The 26291-nt window shown below is 51.8% G+C and overlaps 2 protein-coding genes across 2 annotated transcripts; one reads left to right on the top strand and one right to left on the bottom strand.

The window, feature by feature from the left end:
- Positions 1–2429: 2429 nt before the first annotated feature.
- Positions 2430–2850, bottom strand: DL89DRAFT_272362 (uncharacterized protein; the record flags this gene model as incomplete). The annotated part of the gene is made up of 2 exons (XM_040888984.1): positions 2430–2631; positions 2828–2850. 2 exons carry the CDS (start codon positions 2848–2850, stop codon positions 2430–2432), a joined length of 225 nt encoding a protein of 74 aa, XP_040739255.1.
- Positions 2851–8661: 5811 nt separating this feature from the next.
- DL89DRAFT_297375 (cell division control protein 42) lies at positions 8662–9233 on the top strand (the record flags this gene model as incomplete). Its single annotated transcript, XM_040890745.1, has 4 exons — positions 8662–8810; positions 8848–8980; positions 9007–9087; positions 9117–9233. The coding sequence occupies 4 exons, from the start codon at positions 8662–8664 to the stop codon at positions 9231–9233; spliced, it is 480 nt and encodes a 159-aa protein (XP_040739254.1).
- Positions 9234–26291: the final 17058 nt, after the last annotated feature.

Genomic DNA, 26291 nt, shown 5'->3' with positions numbered 1-26291 from the left:
TGCGTATTCTATACACCTTTTGTCTTATCCCTCGCTCTCTACTGGCCCTTATTTCCTATTGCCTCGCACTCTTGGCCCACACACAGATCATTGTTGATACCAGCGTACTGAGAACCTGCAGTCTAATTGCTTCTGCTTTTGGATGTATATAAAGCATTGACTTCGCTGTATAAACAAACTCTCGCAAGGGTAGACACAATCGTATTTACAATATCTAACATAACGCGTATATGCAAACCATGCATCTCTAGATGCGGCTGTATGTATTAACCCGGTAGAATGTGCCGGTGTATCCACCACCAGTGGTCAGCGCACCGAGGGCGTCAAAGGCGCTGCCACCCTTGCCAGCATCGAGGACCCCTGTCTTGTTGCCGTCTGTCAGCGTGTCGTTGGTGGCAGTGGTTTTGAGGGTGTTGGTCTTGTCCAACTTGAAGAAGAGCTTGGCTAGTCTGTTCTTGGTAGTGCCGGTCGTTTTCTCTGTCAATGTCATTTTTGGATCGAATGTGTTGTAGATGTAGAGGATTGGTTGTTTGGTGAGGAATCGGCTGAGCTGACTGGTTCTGCGTGAGCCTTTTATACGGATAAAGTGTGCTGTATCTTGGCACACATATCTACAATTCTGTGGCACAGGACATTGATGCACGTTTCTGTGACAAAGCAAACCATGAAGCTGATAGCTAACCCGTATTCTTTTGCCCCAAACGCAGCGACGGGTATGATATTCAGATCTTTGAAGTCTTGCGGCCACGGGCAATCCTACTTTTTGCATTGCCCCAGAAATCAAGGGGTGCATATCTGAGTTTTCCTGGAGAGTCTTCCAGCTGGCTTAGCCCCGTGCACATGCTACCTCTGCTGACACGCAATGAGTCAGTTGTGCCAAGACCTATTTTTTTTTTCCTTTTTTTGCCAGGGATGGGTGTCGGGTGGCTGCTGGCTGCGGCAGAGCTGACCAGAATCATGCTGATACACGTCGGAAAACAGGCACAAGGTATTGATGTACCCGGTGCTTTCCTGACAGACAAAAGTTTCTTATCTCGAACTGAGGTATTTCCGCGATATAGTGCATGGGCACTTGGCGCAAGACCCATCGGCTGTGTTTTGTCTTTCCCAGCCGGAACGCCTTTTGTAGCAGTCCAACACCATTCAGGTCTCGCTGATCTTTCCATAAGAACATTGATTTGGAATAAATACATCTCTATAACTATACAGAATTGCCTACTGCCTAGAGTAGTATGATGGTCCGTTGCTGGATCCAGCGCTGCCAAGGGACCCGGCCAGGTACTCAAGAGTATCGAAAGGGTTGTTGCCCTCGCCGGCGCTGCCGATCTTTGAGGTGAGGACAGGCTTGTTGACGGTAGTGTGCTTGTTGGAGGAGCTGTAGAGAGACATTGTTGATGATAGTGAAGGGGCTTGGGGAAAGAACTTGGCGAAGGAAGCTTTACTTGTTGTCGTACTGCCTTGTTGTCTGGTGTATATGATATGGATTTGAGAATGCCTCTGTTCGATACTCACATTTTATACTCGATCCAGTCGGCATGAAGCTTTTGCCAAGACAGCCTTTTACTGCCGCCTTCAGCCCCACGATCGAGTCACCCAACATACCTTCATACCTACAAAAAATCATCACTAGTGTGTATGCGGTGCGGCGCAGCTGCAAAGGAAATCCTGCTTGAAGCCTGCCGTCCGATAGAATCTTGGCATAAAAATGAGCCTTCCAGATCCTGCTGTAGTATTCATGTAAAAGTGTAGGTAGGCCAAGTGTGGATTTTGTCGTATTCAAGCGGTATGAAGGATCGTTCTTGGCGTTTTTCCCTCCAAGAGAAATTTTCTTTCTGAAAGCAGCAGGACCCAGCCAGTTTGTCAAACAGATACAATACGTTCTGAGCTGTTTGGTTTTCGCTTCAACTTTAAACGATACTCCAGACACATTAGCCTATCTATTGTGGCAAGCCCACAGTCATTCAAGACCAACGATTATGCAGCACGGCCAATTCAGGATGACGAATCAGATTCGTCAGTTGTTGAGGCTGTATAGCAAGTAATGCCGTAGGTACTTCTCTCCGTTCTGCTCGCCAGTCTGTTGAAGTATACCACCTTTGAAATAAAAAAAACTACATCACAAATCCCAGAAACCAACAAGCACTGCATGCTATAATGTATGCCGTGTGTGCTCAGTTTTTATCAGAGGGTCCTCTGTCTGCTCACATTGCGTGTCCTGCTGAATCTGGATATCTCTGCCAATAGCACAGGCCCATGCTTTTCACCTAGTGCGCACGCACTGCAGAAGGTTTTCCTATCAGAGTCCAGCTCGTGCATTTTTGGCTCATCGAGAATCAGTGATTTTACAATTAGACTAAAAGCTATGTGTAAATGGGGTGATATTTGCAATATTTAACATGAAGCATATTTACAAGACACACAGGGCTGGATTATTGATGGGTGTACGTGTTTGTCTTGTAGTATGTGCCAGTATATGTTCCTCCGTTGGTCAGGGCATCGAGGGCATCAAAGGCGCTGCCGCCCTTGCCAGCATCGAGGACCCCTGTCTTGTTGCCGTCTGTCAGCGTGTCGTTGGTGGCAGTGGTTTTGAGGGTGTTGGTCTTGTCCAACTTGAAGAAGAGCTTGGCTAGTCTGTTTCTTGGTAGTGCCGGTCGTTTTCTCTGTCAATGTCATTTTTTGGATCGAATGTGTTGTAGATGTAGAGGATTGGTTGTTTGGTGAGGAATCGACTGAGATGACTGGTTCTGCGTGAGCCTTTTATACAGATCAAGCGTGTTGTATCTTGGCACACATATCTACAATTCTGTGGCACAGGACATTGACGCACGTTTCCGTGACAAAGCAAACCATGAAGCTGATAGCTAACCCGTATTCTTTTGCCCCAACCACAAAGATTGATGTTTGGCACAGGTTCAAGGTCCTGCGGCCACAGGAAATTCCATTCTTGACATTACCTTCAGAAATCAAGGGGTGCATATCCGAATTTGGGGAGGGGCTTCCGGCTGTATCCGCCTCCCTAGCGCACATGCCACCTCTGATGACACGCACGGTGAGTCAATGATGCCAAGACCTTTTTATTTCGCAAAATGGAGATCCTAGGTGGCTGCTGGCTGCGGCAGAGTTGACAAGAGTCCTACTGATACACGCCGGAAAACAGATACTTTGCACTAGCATGTTTGATGCATAACTGTCGAGGCAGTCTCCTATCTTGGGGTTGAGATACTTTTGCGAAACAGTGCACAATAGCTCTGCCTCATATCCACTTGCTGCGCCTTGGCCAAATCCAGCCCGAATACTTTTTCTACATGGCAACGTCACCTGGAGAGTTTTCACTGAATAATACACAAATATATTCGGTTTGAATCGATACAAAGTTGATTAAAGTATAAAGTTATATCTATTGCTGCGCGTAGAATGTCGGGCCGCTGCTGGATCCGGCGCTGCCAAGAGACCCGGTCAGGTATTCAAGAGCGTCAAATGAGTTGTTGCCTTCACCGGCGCTACCAATCTTTGAGCTGAGGACGACCTTGTTGGCGGTAGTGTGCTTGTTGGACGAGCTGAAGAAAGACATTCTTGGCAGTTGTAGGGGAGGGGTTTGGTGGGGTGTTTTTTTAGTATCTTGACGTTGTCTGGTGTGAATGATATGGATTTGAGAATGCCCACGCTTGACATTCGCCTTTTTATACCCGATCCAGCGGCCATTCTATTTTTGCCAAGCCAGCCGTTTACTGCTGTTTTTTAGCACCACTAAGACATCTCACAATATATTTGTTTTTGCGAAAATCGGGTTTGGGGTGCGTGGTGCGGCGCAGCAACAGAAGTTTCGCATGAAAAACTGGATTTCCGATAGAATCTTGGCACGGAGATTGCAGTTTTCTTCCGATCAAGCTGGGGTTGTTTTCTTTAGGGGAAAAGTAAGAAATATGGCAATTATGTCAGCGTCAGGCTGTAGAACCAGGGGTGCTCTTGGCGTTTTTGCCCCTCCAGGGACGATTTTAGTTTCCGGGCAAAGGCTGATTCAGCTAGTTTGTCACGCTGATTATGTACATTCTGAGCTGCTATGTATCTCCTCCGGTTTTGAAAGTACCATGAGCATACGAATCCGCCTATTTACCAGGTCCTTTTCACCCTTTTGGTTGATGACTAGCGGGCTGGTAATTTATCTCAAAAATGCGTGCTGTCTCCTCGCTTCTGACCTGGATAGCGCGCGCATTGCTTGATTTTCGCACGAGCCACTGCCCAGGCAAACACTACATCGGCAACGCCTCCAGATTTTTCATACCCAGAAATATGCCCGTTTCCTGGAACTGCCTCCACTCATTACTTCCCGCAGCACTTTCCTTGTGGATCCCGACACAGCCCACATTGGCCGTGCAATCCATAGCTTTTTTTCGCAAATTTTTTAATCTCCGATTCCAGATACTCCAGCCATTCATCATGCAAATTAAGCTGATGCTGTAATCATCCACATACCAGGGCAGGACATCCATAGTTGGCGTTTCCTGCACAGAACATTTACAAGCTCATCATTGTCATATGCCTACTCGACAGCATGGACTATTTGTCAGCAATGTTACAGATAATGGACGTCTACATGAAGTGCGAGTCACACAGGGGCATTGATCTGTTGGTATGGCAGCATAGACAGCCGTCTCTGAGTCACTTATTTCTGGATTTAGAAGCACGTTGCGTGGTGAAAATACTTGTGTAGTTGGCAATTTCCGCATCCAGAGTATCTGAAGGTGTTTTTTTACGCTGGCCACTCTCAGAAAAAAACTGGCTTGAAGCAAATTGTATCCTCAGCGAATACTTGTAGCATACGATAAAAAAATAAGCCCGATTGACCAATATTCCCTGTTTATTCTCCGTTTGGGCCGTCTCGGGCCGTCGGAGTGCCCGTCGTGGGTAGAATAAAAAAGGACGGCGGGATTTAGAAAAATTATTGTAATAGCACGCTTATTCACACGCAATGGCCGTTCAAGCCGGGGGTCGATCTTTGCATCTAAAAAGGTGCGGCTCCTGTGGGCTGCCAAAGCAGGTTGTTCCGTGCCAGGCAAAGAAGCAGGAATCAAGGGAGGACAGGTGTGATAAAGATTGTTTCGGCAGCATAAATACTGGCTAAAGCTTCCCACTCCGAACTCTCAAATATACAAGCTCCTTGCCTATTTCTCTTTGTAGATACTTGCAATGCACAGCAGTAAAGCACACACGAGCAGAGCCAGCAGCTCCTGGTATCCAGCCGGTCAATGAGAAGCATAGTTGGCACGCCAGATCAGCCGACTAATGCAGCACCAATGGATTGCACCAGCGAGTTCCCCAAATACACTCGCTACGGCGTCCTGGCCAGCTGCTTCATACTGACGGGGCTTTCCTGTGGGTCCCTCCATGCATGGGAGTGCAGCAAGAGTACTTGACGGCGCATCGATTTTGCCAACGACCCAGGACGAATCAAGACACTGAGTTATATTGGCACACTGATGTACTTTGGAATATACATCTGGGGCATGTTGGCGGGCTGGCTGGCCGAAGTGTGGTCATATAGGCTGCTGTGCTTTATTGGCGTTGTCTGTTTGGCAGTTGGTCCGCTCGCGGCGTCTTTTTGCAGTGAGGTAAGAAGAAAGCATGCATATCTAAGGGGGGCATTGCAGGTCAAAGGGCCACTAATCGCTAAATGAACTTGATAGCCATGGCAATTTTGTCTTACCCAAGGGATAATTTTCGGACTGGGCTGCGGCCTCGTATACAGTCCTGCATCGACAGCCCCAGCGCGGTGGTTCACGAGACGGCGCGGCATGGCCACGGGCCTAGCGCTTTCGGGTGTGGGCGTCGGTGGGCTGATAATAGCGCCACTGACCGAGTTCCTTGTCCGGCACATCGGAGTCCCCTGGAGCCAGCGCATATCTGCGATGTACACGATAGTATTTGGCGCCATCGCGTGCTACTTTGTGCGCGGTGCCGTTCCAAGACAAAAGCCGCACGCTGCGGAATTTCGACTGGAAGGCGTTCCACGACCGGCGGTTCGCAATACAGGCCCTGATGGTGTTCTTTCGCCACGGCAGCATATCTTGTGCCGGTTTCGTATTTGCCGCAGTTCTGGACCAGCCATGGGGTGGGGGCGGAGACGGCGTCGGTGATGATCGCCGTATCGAATGTCTCCAATGCCGTGGGGCGGCTGGCAATGGGCGTGGCGGCGGACTACATCGGCGTGTTGAACTCGCTGGTGCTTGGCGTGGGCTGCTCGACAATTGGTGCTCTAGTCATTTGGCCGTTTGCTACCAGCGTTGGCTCGGGGCTGGTGATGGGGATCATTTATGGATTTGGCTCTGGCGGATACTGGACTCTGGTGCCGCTGGCAGCAGCCAAGCTGTTTGGCATTGATAAGCTGGCCAGCAACACAGGCATATTCTACACGCTGTCGGCGCTGAGCGCGTGGATTGGTAATCCGGTCAGTGGCGCAATTCTGGCGAACTCCAGGCACGGCTCGCAATACCTCGGGATGATTATGTATGTTGGGGCGCTGTGGGCGGTGTCGTTTTTCTTTGCTTCATACAACAGGCTGTCCTACTCGCGGCAGGTGTTCGTCAAGGTGTAGAGCCGCGGGCATAATTGTTCATTTGCAGCAAGTTCGGCGTCTTTGGAGCGGAAGGTGTGCTGGCGTGAGCCGAGCCACCCGGGAACTGTGCTCTTTTCGGACTCGGATCCCACAACGCAGGCTGCGCCTCATCCATGCACAGACGATGTGCTGTCGCTGAGCCGAGGGTGTGAATGGCGAGAACGTCGCACAGATACCTAAAAATATACAATGGAGATCGCCCCTTTGTTGTCCTGACGTCTGCGGATTCGAGCCCTCCCAGCAGGACAAGGGAGGGGAAAAAGGAATAGGTGACTGAGTAGTACTCTGCGAGGCCTGCAGCAAAAACAAAAGTCTCAGCGTTAGAGTGCGAGTTGGGATGAGGGGGAGGGCAGGGGCGGTGGGTATAAAAGGCAGAGCCGGGCGTTTCGTCAGCGGGAGCGGCACTAGCATTTTCCCTCTCCTTCAGTTGTATAAACCAAGAAGCCAAGCCCAGAGACACCACCCCCATGGTTGAGATCAAGAACCCTCTGTACGATACTGCGGCGCCGTCCACGCAGGCTTTGCACGCAGCCGACCACCTGCAGGTGACGCCGGATGTGGCCGCGCCAATCACGGTGTCGACCATTTACGAGTACTCCTCTGCCTCGGTCACCGCCAACAACTACGGGCCAGACCAGCGCTACGTGTATGCGCGCGAGGGCACAGCTACCACCACCAAGGCGGAGGCAGCGCTGAGCACGCTGACCGAGGGCCACGCGGTGCTGTACGGCTCGGGGCTGACGGCGTCGCTGGCGGTGCTGGTGGAGCTGAAGCCCAAGAAGATTGCAATCGGGCACGCGTACTTTGGCGTCAAGAAGGTGATTGAGCAGTACCAGGGCCTGGTGCCTGGGGTGCAGGTGGTCGGGGCCGAGTGCGACTACGCTGGCGTTGATCTGGTGTGGATTGAGTCGCCGATCAACCCCACCGGCGAGGTCCTCGATATCGAGAAGTACGCGCTGCGGGCGCACGCTGCGGGCGCCAAGCTGGTGGTGGACGCGACGTTCGCGCCGCCGCCCATCAGCTACCCGTTCCGGCAGGGCGCTGACATTGTTGTGCACTCGGCGACCAAGTACATGGGCGGCCACAGCGACCTGCTGGCGGGCGTGGTTGTTGCCAAGGATACCAAGACTGCCGAGAGCCTGCGGTACGCGCGGTACATTCTGGGGCTGAACGCCGGCAACCTGGAGGCCTGGCTGCTGCTGCGGTCGCTCAAGACGCTGCCGGTGCGGATCACGCAGCAGTCGGCGACTGCCAAGCGCATCGTCGCGCTGCTGGAGTCGCACCGCCGCCTGGCTGTGCATACCGCCTGCCACACGCCCTCGGCCGAGCAGACTTCGGTGGGCAAGGCCATCCATAGCGTGCAGCACGCGTCGCTGCAGCAGATCTGCCCGCCGTTCGACGTGGCCCGGCAGCACCCGCATGGCTTTGGCGCTGTGTTTGCCGTCAACTTCCGCTCCAAGGAGCAGGCGCTGTTTGTGGCCCGCCATCTCAGGCTGCATGCGTTCGCCACGGTCGCTGGGCGGCGTTGAGTCGCTGGTGGACTGGCGCCATGGCTGGGACGTCACTGCCGAGCCGACGCTGCTGCGCGTCAGCGTGGGTCTCGAGAGCTACGAGGATCTGGCTGCCGACTGGAAGCAGGCGCTGCTGGCCCTGGACGACCACGAGCGGAAGCAGGCTGCCAAGCTCTAAACCATTTTTTACCTATTGTAAAGTGTGCAATATATAGCAGTCGAGTGTGTCACAGACTACCGAGAGACAAAGCCGGGCGCGAGCTTGTTGACAGTTGGCTTTTCGTGCTGCCAGACACTATTGCACAAGCAGCCATTTTTCGCCCTTCTTTCCCCCTTCTCATTTCAATTTCTCAGTCCTTGTAATTTTCCTTTTTCCTTTCTTTTTCTGCCCAAGCATAATACGGCCTCTCTTGCTTCCTCCTCCCTCTCCCTACGAAGTCGGCCCTAAAAACTGTTTGGACGCATTTCTCCTCTCATCTATTTGTGTGTCTTCTCGCGACTTTTATAAAACAAGAAGGAAAAAAGACTGGTTGCAGAATGCAGACGATTAAATGCGTGGTGGTGGGCGATGGCGCGGTGGGCAAGACATGCCTGCTAATCTCATACACGACCAACAAGTTTCCGTCCGAGTACGTGCCGACGGTGTTTGACAATTACGCGGTGACGGTAATGATTGGCGATGAGCCGTACACCTTGGGGCTATTCGACACGGCGGGGCAGGAGGACTACGACCGCTGCGGCCGCTGTCCTATCCGCAGACGACGTGTTCCTGGTGTGCTTCTCGGTGACGTCGCAGGCGTCATACGAGAACGTGCGGGAAAAGTGGTTCCCGGAGGTGCGCCACCACTGCCCGGGCGTGCCCTGTCTGATCGTGGGCACCAGGTGGATCTGCGCGAGGACCGGGCGACGCTGGCGAAGCTGGAGGGGAACCGGCAGCGCCCGATTTCGGTGGAGCTGGAGAGCGTCTGGCGCGCGATCTGGGCGCCGTCAAGTATGTCGAGTGCTCGGCGCTGACGCAGAAGGGTCTGAAGAACGTCTTTGACGAGGCCATTGTGGCAGCGTTGGAGCCGCCTGTGACGAAGAAGAAGTCAAAGTGTCTGGTGCTCTGAAGGGGGCAAAGATGTACCACCGTTCCCCCCCTTCCTTCTCAACTTTGTTATTTTTCTTCATAAGCTGTCTTTTGTCCTCTCTCTCTCTCCCCTCACCGTCTTCACTTCCTCCCCCTTCTCTGGAGCAGAGCTGCGTGTTGTTTTGTCATCTGGACATGGGAAACCTCTGGGCATGTACGTAAGGGGGGCTCCATTCCCCCTTTTCCTCTTTCTTTTCTTTTCTTTTCTTCTCTTTCTCTCCCTCTTAGCCTCTATTCGATAAATTCTACATTGCAAACCCAGCCCGGTGTGTTTTCAAGAGATATCGAAAGGAGGCACAAATAATGCGAATTTTTTACGCGGTTCATTGTGTCCATGGAACCAGTGGGCTGCATCCTCCCCCAAACACGTCAACATGGCTGGTACAACGAAGCGCGGTCAATCTCAGGTCGCTTGCTCCACTGTGGCCCGTGGAACTCGCCACGTCCTTTTTGGATCCTGTGAATCAGAACCTGGGGAGGGGAAATAAGCTTGGGCGGACCTTCTTTTTTTTTTTTTTTTTTTCGATCGGCAGAGGACGGTTCTGGTGGCAGCAGAGGATTTCAGTCCAAGAACAAGAAGAAAACGTGATTACATCACCCGTTCAAATTTATGCGCTGGCCATATGGCCTGCACAGCGTGACCTTCGAATATTGGTCGCAGCCCCTCCTCTAATCCCGGCTTTCCCGGCCAGAAAGGGAGCATGTCTGGTCAGGTGGCCCAGATGGGAGAGGGGGTGGGACTGAGCACGCACCAAGGGGAGACCTTTTAAAGCGAGGCTCAGGGGAGCTCCTGTGCTGCTCTTTGGTATTTTTTTCGTCCTGCTTTATTCTCAGTAAAAGCGCAGACAGTATATTCCAACAAGCAGGTATTATTTTATTGTATTCAGACTCCCCAAAGACCTTACTCCATTATGAAGCTCGTAGCTCTCACCCACCTGCTGCTACTGCTGGTGCTGGGGCATTGCGGATACGCGCGCATTGAGCGCGTGGTGCCGGGCGACCCGTACACGGTCGGATACTCGGCGCGTGGCATGCTAATCGACGGGCGGCCGCGCATCCTGACTGCAGCAACAATCCACTACCCGCGCAGCACGCCGGCAATGTGGGACAGCCTAATGCAAAAGGCCAAAAGGGGCGGCATCAACACCATCGACACATATGTGTTCTGGAACATGCACGAGCGCACCAAGGGCCAGTATGACTTTGCAACGGACCGGGCCAACCTCCCGCTGTTTCTCGAGACGGCCAAGCGCCACGGGCTGTTCGTGGTCCTGCGCATCGGGCCGTATGTCTGCGCCGAGTGGAATTACGGCGGGTTCCCGCACTGGCTGAGGCACGAGAAGGACATTGTGTTCCGGACCTGGAACGAGCCGTTTTTGCGCGAAATGAAAAGGTTTGTTCAAAAGACGGTCGAGGTCACCAGGGGGTTCTTGCCCGAGCACGGCGGGCCGCTCATTGCCATGCAGATCGAGAACGAGTACGGCGATAAGGAGTGGCGGATGGGCGAGGACGGGCACAAGTACGCAAGGTGGTGCGGGGAGGTCGCCGGTAGCTTCAACCTGACGGTGCCATGGATCATGTGCAGGCAGTACTCGGATGTCGACCATGTTATTCCAACACAGAACGACTTTTACTGCGACCAGTACCTGGCCGACTTCCACCGCAAGCACCCGGACATGCCCGACATGTGGACGGAGATGTGGCCCGGGTGGTTCCAGCGCTGGGGCGAGGCCGCGCCGCACCGGCCTATCGAGGACATCGCATATGCGGTGGCCAAGTGGTATGCGTACGGCGGCACATACGTCGCCTACTACATGTATCAGGGCGGCACCAACTTTGGCCGCACCTCAGGCCCGTTCATCATGACATCCTACAACTACGACGGGTTCATCGACGAGTACGGGCTGGAGAACTGGCCCAAGTACCTGCATCTGGCCGACCTCCACAACCACCTGATCGATGCCGAGCACATCCTGACTGCCAGCAATGTGCCGGTGCCCGAGCGCCTAGGAAAGAACGCCAATGCCCACGTCTACGGTGACGACGACGAATACGTGGCCTTCCTGGTCAACGCCAACGCCCAGGAAAGCGTCTCGGCAGTGTTCCGCGGCCAGCCCTACGACTTGCACCGCTGGTCCGTGACCCTGGTCCGCAAGGACAAGGGCAGCGAGCCCGTGGTCCTCTACAATACCGCCCGGCTCTCCAAACGCGTGCGTCGCAGCCAGCGCCATCCAGCCGGCTTCGAGCCGCTGCCCGCGTCGCTCCTGCGGCTCGACGAAATGCATGTGCGCAGTGTTGCGCTGCCCAACAAAATGGCATACCACAGCGAGACGCCGCTGGAGCAGATCGAGCTGACCCACGACACCTCCGACTACCTGTGGTACCGCACAGAGATTACCATCCCCAAGCAGTGCCGCAAGGGCAAGGACGCGCAGATTGTGCTCAAGGACGCCGGAGACCTTGTCTACGCTTACATCGGCGACTCATATGTGGGCATGGCGCATGGCCGCCACGACACCCTGGCCACCTTCACCATCGACATTCCTGCGCACGTGCTCAGCGCCGCCCCCGACTCCGCCCCCCTGACCCTGCTCTCGCAGACCATGGGCATGGCCCACAACCAGTACAACATGGAGGCGTATACGCGCGGCCTGCTCGGCGCAGTCTCGGTATGCGGCATCGACGTCACGCGCAACGGCTGGGCCATGCAGCCGACGCTGGAGGGCGTGAAGGAGGACCCGCCGGTGCCTGACCACGTGCTCTGGCACCCCTACTCGGCCCAGCCAACGGCGGGCAGCCGCCTGCGCTGGTATGCCATTGAAATCGACACGGCAGCGCTGCGTGCCTACGAGCCGTCGCGCTATGCCATTGACCTGGGGTCGATGACCAAGGGCCATGTGTGGGTCAACTCGCACCACCTGGGCCGCTACTGGACGCGCCGGGCGCCCGAAAAGCGCGACCACCGCCCATGCCAGGTGTGCGACTACGGCGGCTGGTTCTGGCCCGACAACGTGTGCCGCCAAAAGTGCGGCGAGATCTCGCAGCAGTACTACCACCTGCCGCCCGGCTACCTCGACATGGACAAGAGCGTGCTGTATGTGCTGGAGGAGGTGTCTGGTGACCCGGAGAAAATCGCTATTGTGCGTAGAGTCTCCGAGTCGCCTGAGCGCCACGCCCCCGAGGCCCCCGAGGACGCCCATGGCCTGGCCTACTATGCCACTTGGCTTGCCGCCCTGCTGGCTGCTTCCTGGGCCCTGTGCAGGGTGTACAGTCTGGCTGTCAGGCGTCGCGGATACCAGCCCATTGCCGACCAGTAAACCAGTCCGCTCTTTTATTATCTCAGAATGCCGTTTCTATATCTTTTGGATGTATTTCCCTATGGCCATGGGTGGGGGTTTCTAATCTTGCTGCACCACGGGCATTCGTATTTTTCTGCATTGCTTCTCGCGTCTGCGATATTTACCAAAATCCCCCTGTCAGAATGCCAAAGCCCAGGATGGCTTCCCGCGGGGCTGCAGTGCTGTACTCCCAAGCCTCCTTACCCGCTGTTGCGTCTGAGCAACAATCCCTTTCTTTGTTGTGCCTTCCATGAATGTGGCCCGGCCTTCCCTCCACCGGCGCACGTACAAAGGGCGTACCTCCAGTGGGAAAAATACAAACTACATGCCCGTGCCTCAAATTGCCTAATGTGGGCCCGCTCATGGTTGCCCGTGATGCATTGTCAATATACAGATGCCCCATTCAGGCTTGTATTTGCTTTTTTCCAACCATGCAGCCTGCATACCGCTGCTGGGAACAGCTTGCACGAAATGCCGAATGTAGGGCGCTCGTACATGCGAATTGCGCACTCTACCGGTATTCAAACACCATTCCAGATATTGTTGTATCTTGACACCACATTCTTTATTCCTTCAGCTGCCCCCCTTTTGCCCATACAAGTGGCCAAGCAACATCTTGGCTGAAGAAAAAGAAACCAAGCCCGCAATAGGAGCGGCTCTGGGAATTTAGCCCAGCCACGCCCACCATATATAAGAACCCAGCACCACCCAGGACACCCCTGTCTTTGTCCAGACAGTTAGCTTTTTCTTCCTTTCACATACACTAATAATATGCGTTTTGCACTCGCTCTTACTGCCCTTGCTGCCCTGGCTCTTGCCGCCCCGCTCACTGTCCGTGACGACAAGAGTGCCGAGGCTGTGCTCCCGATGGTTATCGGTTCCAAGGATTACGGAACCTTGGAGTCCAACATCAACACCTTCTTTGCCAACCTGGGCGGCTCCGATGACCCCGACAAGTCGCAAAGAATTGCTGACACTGCTAAGAAAATCCAGGACCAGCTCCAGGCCTATGTCAAGAGCAAGGCCCCGGCCCAGCAGGCTGCCACCTGGGCCGAGTCGGTTCTGGCGCCCCTGCTCACCTAAATACCCTTGGCTTAATTCTGCTTTCCGTAGCTTGGTACTTCCTGATAATCGATTTTCAATTATATCTGTTGATAACTAATTGTGTCCCTAAACCCCTTTTCTTGGGAGAACAGGACCCCTTTTCCGGACCTATCGGAACTATAGTTTACAGCAGCCTTCCTTGTGCTCGCCCCCACATGTATGTCTGCTGCCGAATGCAGTGTGGGACTGTTCCTGTCTAAATCATGCTCCTCATGTATGCGAATGGACCTAACGGAGTAACTCCGCAGCTCGGGGGAGTTAGCTTTGACCAACATGGTCCCGTTTTATAACTCTGATTGCACAGCACTGAAAGAAAAAACATGGTCATGCCGAGCAGCAATACCTTCTCCGCATGTCTCTCACTACTGTTTCGGAATTTATTATCCACCCGCGCTACCGATCCGTACGTAATTTCGGTCAATTTCGTTCCTACGCATTTCTTTCGCCCTACTCTGCGCCTGGCTAACCAATTTTTTTGCTCTGCCAGCCTGCTGACCTATATGAAGGCTGCTGTCGGTCCTGACTACCAAAATCAGTTTTGAATCTCTGTAACGCATGCTCCTCCCCCGTCTTGAAATCTCCTACACAACAGCCTGCTTCTTCCTTTCTGAACTCTTCCAATCCAAAAGCTCACTTAGTGCAAAATGCGTCTTACCCTTGTCCTTGTTGCCATCGCTGCCGCTGCTACTGCCGCCCCGCACAGGTTCCAGCGCCGCGATGTCGAGGCGGCCAAGGCCTTCCTGCCGCTGATCAAGGGCAGCGCAAACAACGAGGCGCTGGTCTCCAACATCAACACCTTCTTCGAGCATCTTGGCAAGACCGACAACGACATAGACGTGGCACAGACTGCCGAAAACATGAAGGATCAGCTCAAGGCCTATTTCAAGAACAAGACCCCGACCCAGCAGAGCGCCAACTGGGTGTACTCGGTCCTCCTGCACCTGGTCCAGTAAGCAAAAGAAAGAAACCCCAGGATCCACCCCAAGCCTGTCCATTCACCCGTGTTATCTCCAAGTTCATTTCTAGAAGTCCTCCCGACAAAAATAAATTCCTCGTTTCTATTTTTGCACCAACGCTGTGATATCGAGGAGAGTCTCCTAAAGTAGCGAGGAGAAAAAGTTGGGCTGGCTGATGGCGGCCGGCGTTTGCTCTCTCACTGCCAAGCGGTATCCTGGCTCTTGGAAACGCGATCCACAATGGATTGCCCAGCTAGAAAATAGAATCCTACAAAGAGGCTAGGATCGCCTTTTGCAGACCTCCCATCTAATGACCGTTTTGCGTTATATGCCTTGTATGCGCAGATATCCCAAAGAGCCAAGCCCACTGCGCGCACCTTTCACCGCATATCAGCCCCTTCACTATTGTAATTGCCCAGATCTCCTCAGCCCTGCCCATCAGGACTTGCCAAGCCCATTCGCTTCAATACCGTTGCCTTTATAATCTCCACCATGCTCCTCAACCTCTCTCAGCTGCCTCTCCATTTCGCAAAACCACTTTCATCCCACTTGCATTTTCATCGGCATCAACTACACTTCTTTCTTTTTTTGCATTTGCTACACTATTCTCATCATACATACACAACAGTCGCATTATCTCATTGCATATTCCAGAGATGGCTTCCGATAATCCTGCCTGGGAGGCTGGTGGTTCCAGCTACAAAATTCGCGTTGGCGCTGTTACCGCTATTTGCGTGATCTACGGTGTGTTTGTTCTCGTCACAATGGCACTGTTCCTGATACAATCGGCAAGAAAAAACATCGATCTGTCAAGGCGCTCGATCGTGCTAGTCACGCTGCAGGCCGCCGGCGCGTTCATGGTTGGCACCATTGCGCTGGCCCACACTGCGTTAAAAGAGGTCCCCTGCTTTATCAGACTGTGGATGGTTAACCTTGGCTTCATCCTGTGCATGACCGCACTGTTTGCGCGCGTTGTGCAGTTCATTGTGGTGTCCAGGACGCACATGCTCTACGGGCAGCTGCGCCGCTCCACTTCGGTCGACCGCACATCCGCCGATAGCATCAGCTCGGAGAAACCGCTTCTAGGCGACCTGGACGTACACGAAATGAAAGCACTGCCGCCGCTGCAGAATTCAGTCTACAAGAGAATGCATCGGTACATGAAGCTGCACAGGTTTGTGTCAAACAAGGCCCTGGCCATCTTCATCGGCGCGGTGATGCTGGCTGCAATTGTGCTTACGTTGACAATCAACCTCACCAACAAGGACTACTCGCTGAAGCCCATGAGCACCGACTGCCCAATGTACTGGGGCATGGTCCCAGTCATGGTCATCATTGCAATCTACCTCCTGTTCCTTAACCCGATCCTGCTCACACGTGTGTGGAAAATGCACGATGCGTATGGAATCAAGGTGGATCTGATCGTCTGCGAGGCGACTGGCCTGATTGGGCTGGTGATGTTCCTGATCTGGGAGCTGGCACTCGGCGACCTGCACACGCGCTGGTCGGGTCTGTTCTTTGTCTGGGTCGCGACCGTGATGATGCATATCTCGGCTGTCGTGGTGCCGCTGGTGCGCGCCATGAAGAATGCCCACGTCATCCGTATCCGCATGCGCCACGGCCGACTGCCAATTGAGATGGTGGTTAGCGAGGTCGAGGACATGCGGCGCGAATTTGTCGACATGCTCAATTCGCCGCCCGAATACTGCAAGTTCCGCGAGTTCACTGCCACGTGCTTCTGCTCCGAATTCACAGCCTTCCTCGACGAGTACCAGGAGCTAAAGATCCAAACCATCCTGGCTCTGCGCCGCATGCACGAGTACCAGGAAATCGACATCTACAACGTCCACTACCCGCTCGACAAGACCAGCTTTTACAGCGACGACAGCAATCGTCCCCCGACCCCGATCAAGAAGTGTGTGCAGTCCAGCCCCACTATCAGCATCCTGGGTGCTGTGCGTGCTGCGTTCCCTCGTGCTAGCTTCGACTCGACCACGCAGTTCCCGGTTCCAGTCATGGACCGTCTGGTCACGATTTTCTCCATGTATGTCAACGAGGAGTCGTACATGGCCCTGAACCTGCCGCTAGTTATTATTGAGCGTGTACGCACCCGCCTGGAGTCCAAGGACCTGTCGCTTGTCCTTCTTGATGAGGTCAAGGAGGAGGTCATGGTCATGCTGTAACGCGGATGTGTTTGCCAGATACCGCAGGGAGATGTAGGCTCTCTCTCGCTTAGCAGCGTTTGGAGAGGATAGCTTGTTTTAGGTAGTTCACTGTAAACATGATCTGCTCTCACTCTTGGAAAGGCTTGTCTCTACAAAGATCATCTCTTGAACGGCTAATGCTGCACTCTACGACCTGTTTCTGATTTGTTGCTGTACACTGCAATGCTCCAACTGTTTCCTCATCCAGCGCTGCTTCTAGAAGTCGATGATGCTCTTCTTGGAAGCGCTTGCTCCGTGATATTTTTAGATGCTGTGCCAAGATGTGGTGCCATCAACTGCTACCTTTTGCAGCGACAATGACAGTATCTGAAAGAAAAGTGGTCTTTTTGAGAAGTGAGTTTGCGATTAATTTAGAACAGCACACTCTTTGACATGTGTGCAGCCTTTATCGACTGCATGTGTATGACTGAACTGAGGAAACCAGCATCACTATCCTTTGTAATAGTTTCTATGGCGGTAGTGCTGGCCAAGTGTTCCTCGCTGATATCCTCAATCGCACATGATCTGAAAATAGGGATCGACATGCGGTCTCCTCAAAGAGTATCCTTTGCAAGTGTGCGCCAATGCGCAGCATCTAAAATTAGCATTCCTTTTCCAGAGAAATTTAGCTGTGCCAGTAAAACTAACGCAAGCTTGGAGATAGCTGCTGCTTTTGAATGAGAGGGTGGCATGGTAGACATTTACCTCTACAGGGCAATGGCCAGGTATAAATCCAGACAGTACTGGTGCGTCCTAAACATAAGCAGCATTGCGAAAACATCATCCAGGCATTCCCATCTGTACAACTTACCCACGGCAAGCACTCATCAACAAGCACAAGAACTCTGCTAACTCTTATCTTCACCTACCATGCGCGTTTCCTTTACCCTTGCATTTACCATCTTAGCGACGCTGGCCGCCGCTGCACCTATCGACATCGAATCTAACCCCAGCGATGTGGAGGTGGCCCCTGAGGTTACTAGCGCTGCGCCTACTGCCACATCCGACAACAGCGCACCTTCCCTGACGACGGCAACTGACGCAGCTCCAACTCCCACTGGCTCGGACACTGATTCTAATGCTCCTGTAGCTGGCGACTCCGCCGATTCCCCTATCGATGAGCTTTTTGAGGGAGCCAGGGCGGTTGGATCCGTCGATGGGGTTGATGATGCTGTCGAACAGCGCGAGGATGACCCTAGCAAGGCATTCAAGCCCATCCCCAACATCATCAGTTTGCCCCCGGACGCTGTCGAGGCAATTATCGGAAAGCTGCTAAACAATGCGATCAACAGGAGCCAGTCCTCTTTCGCCAGGCGTAATGTGGCCGACGATGAAGACAGTGATCTTAGATACACACTGGCTGAGTCTCTGTATAGCCACGCGAACCAGCGTGGCGGGAAGGTCTCCAAATGGGGCAAGGAGCTTGGTCCGGACCTGACCATCGAGCTTATCGATACAGGCCTTCAGACAGGGATCAATGCGGCTGTTGACGCTCATAACCAGGCCGTTGCTAGCCGACTTGCACGCCGGTCATACCTCGTCCCCAAGCGCTATGAATACTTGTAAAGCGTTGCCACAAGTTCTGAATCCAAAGATGTGTGCCTTTTGGGCGCCGCATGTGCGACCGCTGTAGAAACATTCAGGGATTAAAACTGCGTGCATAAACAAGGTGCATGTGGTTCATAATAAACATTATGTTATTCAAAAGACAGCCTGGATATAGACAAGTATAGCCCTGTCCTTATGTGTTTGATATGATGCAGAGAGCATTCTCCCATTACACCTTCACTCTATGCAGGAACAATGATCAAGATATTGGGCATGCCTGGGTGACCAGCGCTCTGTAAAGCGGCCAAGAAGTTGGAATGCGACAAAATTATTTGCCGTCGTCCGTGGTCAATGGCATCCTGGTGGCCAAATATACCATCCGCTCTACTGATGACGCCGATGCCTTGAACGGCCCCAATAAGTGCCAACAACCCAGAATTGTGGACAGTGGGACTGGATTGTTTGCCAGCAGACCCCGGTGACTCAGGTTCTTGCGGTATTGCGAAACGGCTGCCAAATCCTCCGTTTCGATTTTCATGTGTATACCGCAAGAGTACTGACAAAAATGCGTGTTCCGAGTTGATCACTGATGGGCAATCGGCGTCCAGAATGTGGATGTCTGACCAATACAAAGCCCGTGGAAAGTGCGAGCGTAAAAGCGGGGCTGGCGGGTAGGAGAAAATGAGGCGCGGATCACTCACCTCGCAATTATGAATTCATAGCGCCAGTGTCTGTGCATCCCGGAACAGCAGTGTGGAAGCAAAGAGGCGCGCCAATCCTCTCCGCTGCCTGCCAATGAACACCAATCGTCGGTGTTTTCGGGCTCATTCGTATACTTACCGACTCCCTAGATATACACCCACGATAATCATTGCACAACATTGAACGCTCGTTGATACATGTCTTTTTGGTCAAAAAGCCATTCATGAACACGGCATAGCCAGTGTCCGGCGAGCAATTATTACGAGATCAACGTGACACCAGCGAGGGTAGCCCATGGAGGACATCAGCTGGCTGTATGTTGGGCCGCAAAACCACTAGTGAGGCGGCATACGGATCACAGCACTGGCCGCCCAGAGAGAGGAGAGCGCAGGTGTAGAACAGCTATTGAGGGTGTCAGCATCAGGCATGCGAGAAAAACAAGCCGCTATAGATCCACGACGGCCAAGTCACTGAAGGAGCGCGTGCAAAACACCCCAGCCATGACAGATATAAAGGGCTTGATCAAGGATGCAGCTGTCCTGATGGCACCAACAAACAAAAATTACTTCTACCCTTACCTCTCTGCTGTCCACCTTGTCAGAATATCTCGCTCCCGATATCTATCCCTCTTGCAAGTTTAGCTGCACTACTAGTCCGGAAATACCTTCAGCCATGAACCTCACCAACTTCGTCGTCGCCACTGCTGCTATTCTTGCCTCAACTACTCCGTGTGTTGCATCCCTCCCTACTGCAGGGGCCACCACCACGTCTTCTGGAGTCCCTACTGCTGTCGTATCGGTTGCGCCAAAGGCTTATGGCCTGGAGTTCTGGGCACAGCGTAAGCGCGACGCTTCCGCTGATGACGCAGTTGCTATGCATCGCGGATGGGATTACTGGGCTCAGCGCAAACGCGGCGCCACTGTTGATGTGGCTGCACCTGCTGCACATCAAGCCTATGGCTTTGATTACTGGGCTCAGCGCAAGCGTGATTCTGGTGTCCGTAACATGGCTGCTATGCAGCGTGGTTGGGACTACTTTAGCCAGTAAATGCAATCAGTCTCTAACAACCGGGACTCCTCTTTCCTTTCGTACAAATAATATTTAAAAGTGAAATAGGACATGAGCGTAAACAGGCAAAGGGAAGGAATAAAATGCATAGTGCCCCAAATGTACAGCTTGGCAGGCTTTGGGAGGGGGATATCGGCAGCTATATATATGAGCTGTAAGCTGCGGCCCTCATCTATCGAATGAATCAATCGGCTTTTGAATGTAAAAGTGCAATTGCCATAAAAGGTGCGAAGTTGCTCTTACAAGCGCCCGCTTGTACAATTGCGCATATATGAGGACCTTGGCGATCACTATTGGTCATTGGCGACGATCGTTTTTCCTCACACTGCTAGTGTAATGCTACACCGTGGGTCATGTAAGCCCGGAGCATCTTACGGAGATAGGTGCCAACTCCCAGTCAACTGGATTGTGAGCTGTCTGCGTTCTCATACTCAGCCACTGGCTTTCTCGCAGTTTATACGAGGTCTATGTTCCGTGATACCATGGTAACAATAAATAAGCGTGTTTATAAGCAGGCGTCTACTGCATGTACAGGGTTGTTGCGCCAATTTGCGTCAGTGGTGTAAACGTCATATCGAGTTCGAGCGCCATATCATTCCCGGTATCTTCTGGAACCACGTGCGCCACACGAACTGGTTCGGCGTCGGAACGAGAGCCATCCTGGGTAACGATAGTTAATGTCTGGTCACACAGCAGCTCACGTCTGCCGTCCCTGTCTACGCATGGCAGAGCTGTCCTCAACACTGGCATGGGCTCTATATTTGTTTTCTCGTTCACCAACGTCGGGTTAAGGTGCTCATTTGCCGAATTGGAAAACTCCTGTAACTGTCTCTCGAGCTGTACTACGTCTGCGTTTGTGCGCCAGTACCTATCCCGCTGTTCTTGCTCCAATGCAATTGCCCGCTTAACAACGCTGCTGCATATGCCTTCAGTTGTTTTGTTCGACATGATAGATAGATGTGGTGCGGGGGTTAAGCAAATAGAGTACAGATAAAAGACAGAGGCTATTGAGCATGTATCACAATTTCAGCTTATTCTTCACAAATCCAAATGCAATACGATTGTTATGGATAGTAACATCTAAGCCAAACTTTTTGTCTGTCTTTGAGCATCAATACTCCTGTAAGTGGTCAGAGCCATTAGCCATGCTCTACTTTCCAAAACGGACTATTTGCCATAAACATTTGGTACGGATGCTTTTTGATAGGGAAGGTCCATGCATCGATTGCTCAGTTTAGATTTGTTCCAGGCAGCGAGGGTTCCGTATAAATTGTGAAGGGCACCAGTGCTTACGGCTAAGGCTTGCAGATTTGCAGACGCTCTCCCTATCTTATGTTAGTACTGGTTACAAAAACATGCTTTTACTCGCTGGGTGTTTTCTACGCCAGTGCGATACCTGCATGGACTTTCTGTGATTCTGCAACCCGATCGTCAGAACTGTTATGTATGAGACACGTGTAGCGTTTTGCCAGTCTTAAAGGTGACCTGTGACATGGCCTCGTCATGGCTGGAAACGCTTTTGTAAGCCCCACGTGCAGAATGAGGATGTTGGATGCAAACTCTCCACTCATCAGTGCTCACCACAGCAAATTACAACAGCTAATATGACTTTTGCTGCGCTGGTTTCATTATTGCCCCGATCCCATCTCAGCCACAACTGGCCATTCTTCAAACTAGCTCCCTCTTCACCAGCCACCTCGATTTACAGACCACAGTTAGATATAGGCATGGAATAGCAAAGACAAAGGAGAGTTGAGGGGAGAAGCGTTGGAGTCTGAGGAGCAGTCGGTCAATATCTTCTATCCTCGATTGTACTAGGCATTTTGTTTGTCTGATGCAATATTTAACTTTTTGTTGAATGGTAGCTGATAATGGTGTCCGGTATCCAGCAGGTGCACGTAGGTCGGTTTGGCAGTATAACCTAGCAAATAGAGCTTGTCAGCCTTGGCATAGCATGTCGGTTCCCTAAACGCGCTAAACCTCTCTCAACGCTCCCTTTTTTCTTATTAGCATTTCCATTAATTTTTCTACGCTCAAGGTATCCAACTTTCATACTTTTATATGCATACTTTTAGTTCCAATGTTCCAGTACTCTATATACAAGTTTCTAAGCATGCTTATCAGCCGTTTTATCGACCATCCGGCACGACTTTGTCAGCTGGGCATTTTTGCTTTCAATGCTGAGAAACTCTTGTACCTTTTCCATGCACACCTTTGGTTTGTCAAGGCACATCTCGGCCCAGCTGGCACCTTGTTTCGACTCCCAAGCGTTCCTCAGCATCGCCAGCACGCTTTGACCCCACTACTAGGTGCCTCTGGATAATATTGACATGGATCGCTTCCGATAACAAGTTCCACTTGCTGTCATCAACCCCGTGCTTTCTCCACCTGAAACTGCTCAGCAATTTTGTCATATGGACTAGTTATGGCCAGCTGGCCCAGAGTATCCTGTATATCAGGCCCTCTAGCAGCCTGTAGCCGCTGCTTGCTGCTGTAGGTCTGCTTCCCCTTGACCAGCCGGTAAATAAAACATGAATAATAACAGGAATGGTTGCATCCGACACACCCAAAGATGAGAGCAGGCCAGGCTGAAGAATAGGTTATGTAATACTCATATCCAATATACAGAACTCTTTATTTCTTTTATTTAACCTAATAAAATGATTCTAGTAGATGGTCAGACACTTTTGGACTATAAATTCTTGTATAGTAGTAAAAAAAGGAAAGCTCTTTTAAGCCTCAACACAAATTTGGGTGACTTGCTCTGTAAACTCCTTTTGATCTTGTGGGGCATCTGACCTCATCAGTGGAACCAGGGCGACAAGTTGTTATTGTAGTGGTCACAGGTCTCCACTATATATCTCCATTGGTTCAGCGCAAGAGCTGCTCTCATTGTCGGCCGGCCTGGTAACTTCCATAGCATCATCAAGGTGGTCATCACCAGCTGTGCAGCACTTATGATATTTATTTATGAGCACCTATTGAATAAGACCATATAGCTCTTCTGGTGGTTATGCAATATTTGTGGGTTTATTTTATAAATTAATTTGTCTTATGAACATGCGTAAGCAGTAGTATTTGGGCCACAATGGACCCAGTCTGTATAGACTGATTCAAGAGACTGTATCAGCGCCAAGGGCCCCAAGAACCATGCAAGCCAGATCATTTTTAATAAAACGTTCTTAATGCTATGCATACGCAATAAGGCAAAACTGAACAGCATCATTTCTCTTCTTACTTGCCTATTGAATTTCTCAAATGAATATTACCCGCAGCACTACTGTCATAAAGACATCACTTGGTGGTATTGGCTTCCGTGATTCTATGTTGCCCTGCCTAGAGCAATTTGTACATAGCGTCAATATCATCAAAGAGCATACATACATGCTTGCACGATGGATATTACTCCATCAACTAGCTGACGATGATGCTTTTGACCCTGCAACATTTGTGAAAAAGGGGGGTTTCGTTCTATTTATTTATTTATCTATCATAACATGAAGGCAAAGACGGCCATATTTGCCGAGGATTTCGTTAACTGGAAGGACAAGTCAGAACTGTCGAGCGCAGATTTCGGTGATGTAGTTAAATATCATATTTATGACTATCTATTACATAATGGCGATATCGAGCTACATGGTGTACGTGAAATGAATCAAGTAGCAACATACGTGGATACCGAGCTGCTAACAGCATACAAGAACAACATTGTGTTGCACTATGGCACTTGCCTACAGCGGATTCTGGCCAAATTGATTGATATTCGCAGCCGCAAAAACACACTGCACAGTACAATGGGCAATGTGTCTAAGGCTGAGTTCAATAATGCATGTCAAGTGTGTATTTATACGCCTGCACAGAAGCTCCGCCAGGCAGTTGCCTCTAGGCACCCTGATCGCCATTGCACCAACAATCATCTGACACGTTCAAATGACCGGTTCGCCGTGATGCTTGTATCGACATGTCAACCCATGCTGACTAGCAGCCGAGCTCGCATCGTGACCAGAGTAATTCTAGTAATGAGATATCAGATGTCTAGCACCAACTTCCTGGCGGCTAACCCCACCGGCTTATAGAATCTGTAAAATCTGGACCGTTCCAGTCTGCCGCTCCTCTTGATTCATGCTAGGCAAACCAGCACTGCTCTGCAACCGCCATCGGCTGAACCGAATATGACTGTTGGTACATTTCCCAACATTGTTACCACTGATGCTTATCGAAGTCGTTGAGGTAGATTGTTCAAGCATCTCTTGCAATTATTCGCAAGTGCGGCTGTTCGTAATCTGTCTATTTTGTTCCCAAAGATTGCCACACATACACCCTTATCGGTGACTGTGAGTGTCCATCACCTATGCTCAGCAACAGCAAGGGCTATATAATATCCAGCTATAGTCGCTGTATAAAGTCCTACTGTATGCGCTCTCCTCCCTCTCCACAGCTCATTTTGCTTGCCTTGTCATTTATTGTATTGCTGGTTGTCAAAGCGAAACCCAAGGAAAAACGTACGTAACCCAGGCAATGGCGGTTCCAAAGGCAAGCAAGGCACCGGCCCCTTCTTCGCCCCGGATATGGCTGGCCACGGGCAAGCAGATGGCTGCAATTATTAGGAATATGCTGAGGCAACCCCGATCGGCATTTATGACTTTTGAAAAGTGGGCGGCGCCGTTGCTGGCCCAAATGGGCGACACGACTGACTCCGCTTGTTCCCTAGAGGCCAGGCTGTCGCTGTTTGAACGGTGCATGGTGCAAGTGAAGCTGCAGTGCGGCAGACGTCAGACATCTGCCAGGAGTGAGATTATATGTACTAGCGAAGACGGCGACATGCCCATTGGTTTCATCACCCTCGCTGACCGGGCAATGACGATGAATAACGTCACTACTATGACTGGTATGTGTTCGCTGCACGGCCTGTATGGTATGTGGGCCCATGAATCGCGCGTGGTTACCCTGGTGGATAGCGATAGACGGCCTACTCATAGGGCCTATTTGACGGTAATTCCTTGACACACTTATGCGATAATACATATACCCGCTGCTGAAAATAACCAATGCCTTGCACTTGTGGAGTAGCGAGGAACATCACTGGAGGTGGCCAGGGGTAAAGCGTGTCCTGTCCCAGTATCAAAATAGAAGGGAGGGCGGAGAAAATAGGTGGTATGCAGAGTGGATCGCTGTAGTAAGCCATGCAGTTGTCGGTGACAGTTTTACAATACGCTATGTTCACTCGAGCCTCGTGGACCTTGACCTGGGTCAGCAGCCATCTCCTCCGTTTTGCGAAAGATAATGGGCAAGGACATGCACTTTGTTGATCCGAAACGGCGTTATTGGCTGGCGGCCAGTCCTGCAGCAGCAGCATGAGAAGGCCATCTGCAATGCTAGTGTGCTGCACAAGGAAGCGGGTAGACCTAAGCGAACTGCATCTCGGCTCAGCCTGTATGCGCTTTGGAGGGGGACATTGGGCATTCCTAGGTGTGGGCAGATTCTTGCCCAGCTTTGCTTCTTGTATGCAGACTCGATCCCTGAGACAGGCGGTGCTGAATAATCAGCAAATTTGCATTCTTCCTCAGTGTCTCATTGCCACAGAGCCCAGTTACAGCCCAGTGCAAGCCCACAGACAACGCAGACTAGGCCATGGATCACAGGAGCACTGAGCGAACGTGGCACTAGAGTGGTGCTAGTCGGGATGCCGCAGTCGCCAAGTGGCATTGGCTTTTTTGCGGAAATATGTGTTGCGGAGTATCTTTGGTGATCAGCAGAAGTGTGGCAGGAGGATAGCAACAAAGCCAAGACTCCGCCCTCCACCTGTCGGTGCCCCGACCAACAGTATTCGTGGATGCGGACATCGGGACCTTGGCGTGGGGGCGCCGATTATTGGCACAATGGATGATTTTGACAGCTTGCCTGTCACAACAGGCATGGCCTCATGCAATAAGAGCAGAAATCACTGGCACGCGGCAAGAGCATGGAGAGGGACATGGAGAGCGCAGGTATAGACCAAAAAACCAGCAGCATTTATTGCAACCAACCTGTAAGCGGCAGAATTCAGATCGAGGGATCGTCACGCTGCTAATTTTTTGCAGGGTTGGTTGGTTGACAAAAGGGTTTTTCCAAATGGCAG

This window comes from Linderina pennispora, assembly GCF_002104995.1.
Source record: "Linderina pennispora strain ATCC 12442 chromosome Unknown DL89scaffold_94, whole genome shotgun sequence".
In the NCBI taxonomy this organism is placed as follows: domain Eukaryota; kingdom Fungi; phylum Kickxellomycota; class Kickxellomycetes; order Kickxellales; family Kickxellaceae; genus Linderina; species Linderina pennispora.
This window is presented reverse-complemented; position numbering and strand designations above follow the sequence as displayed.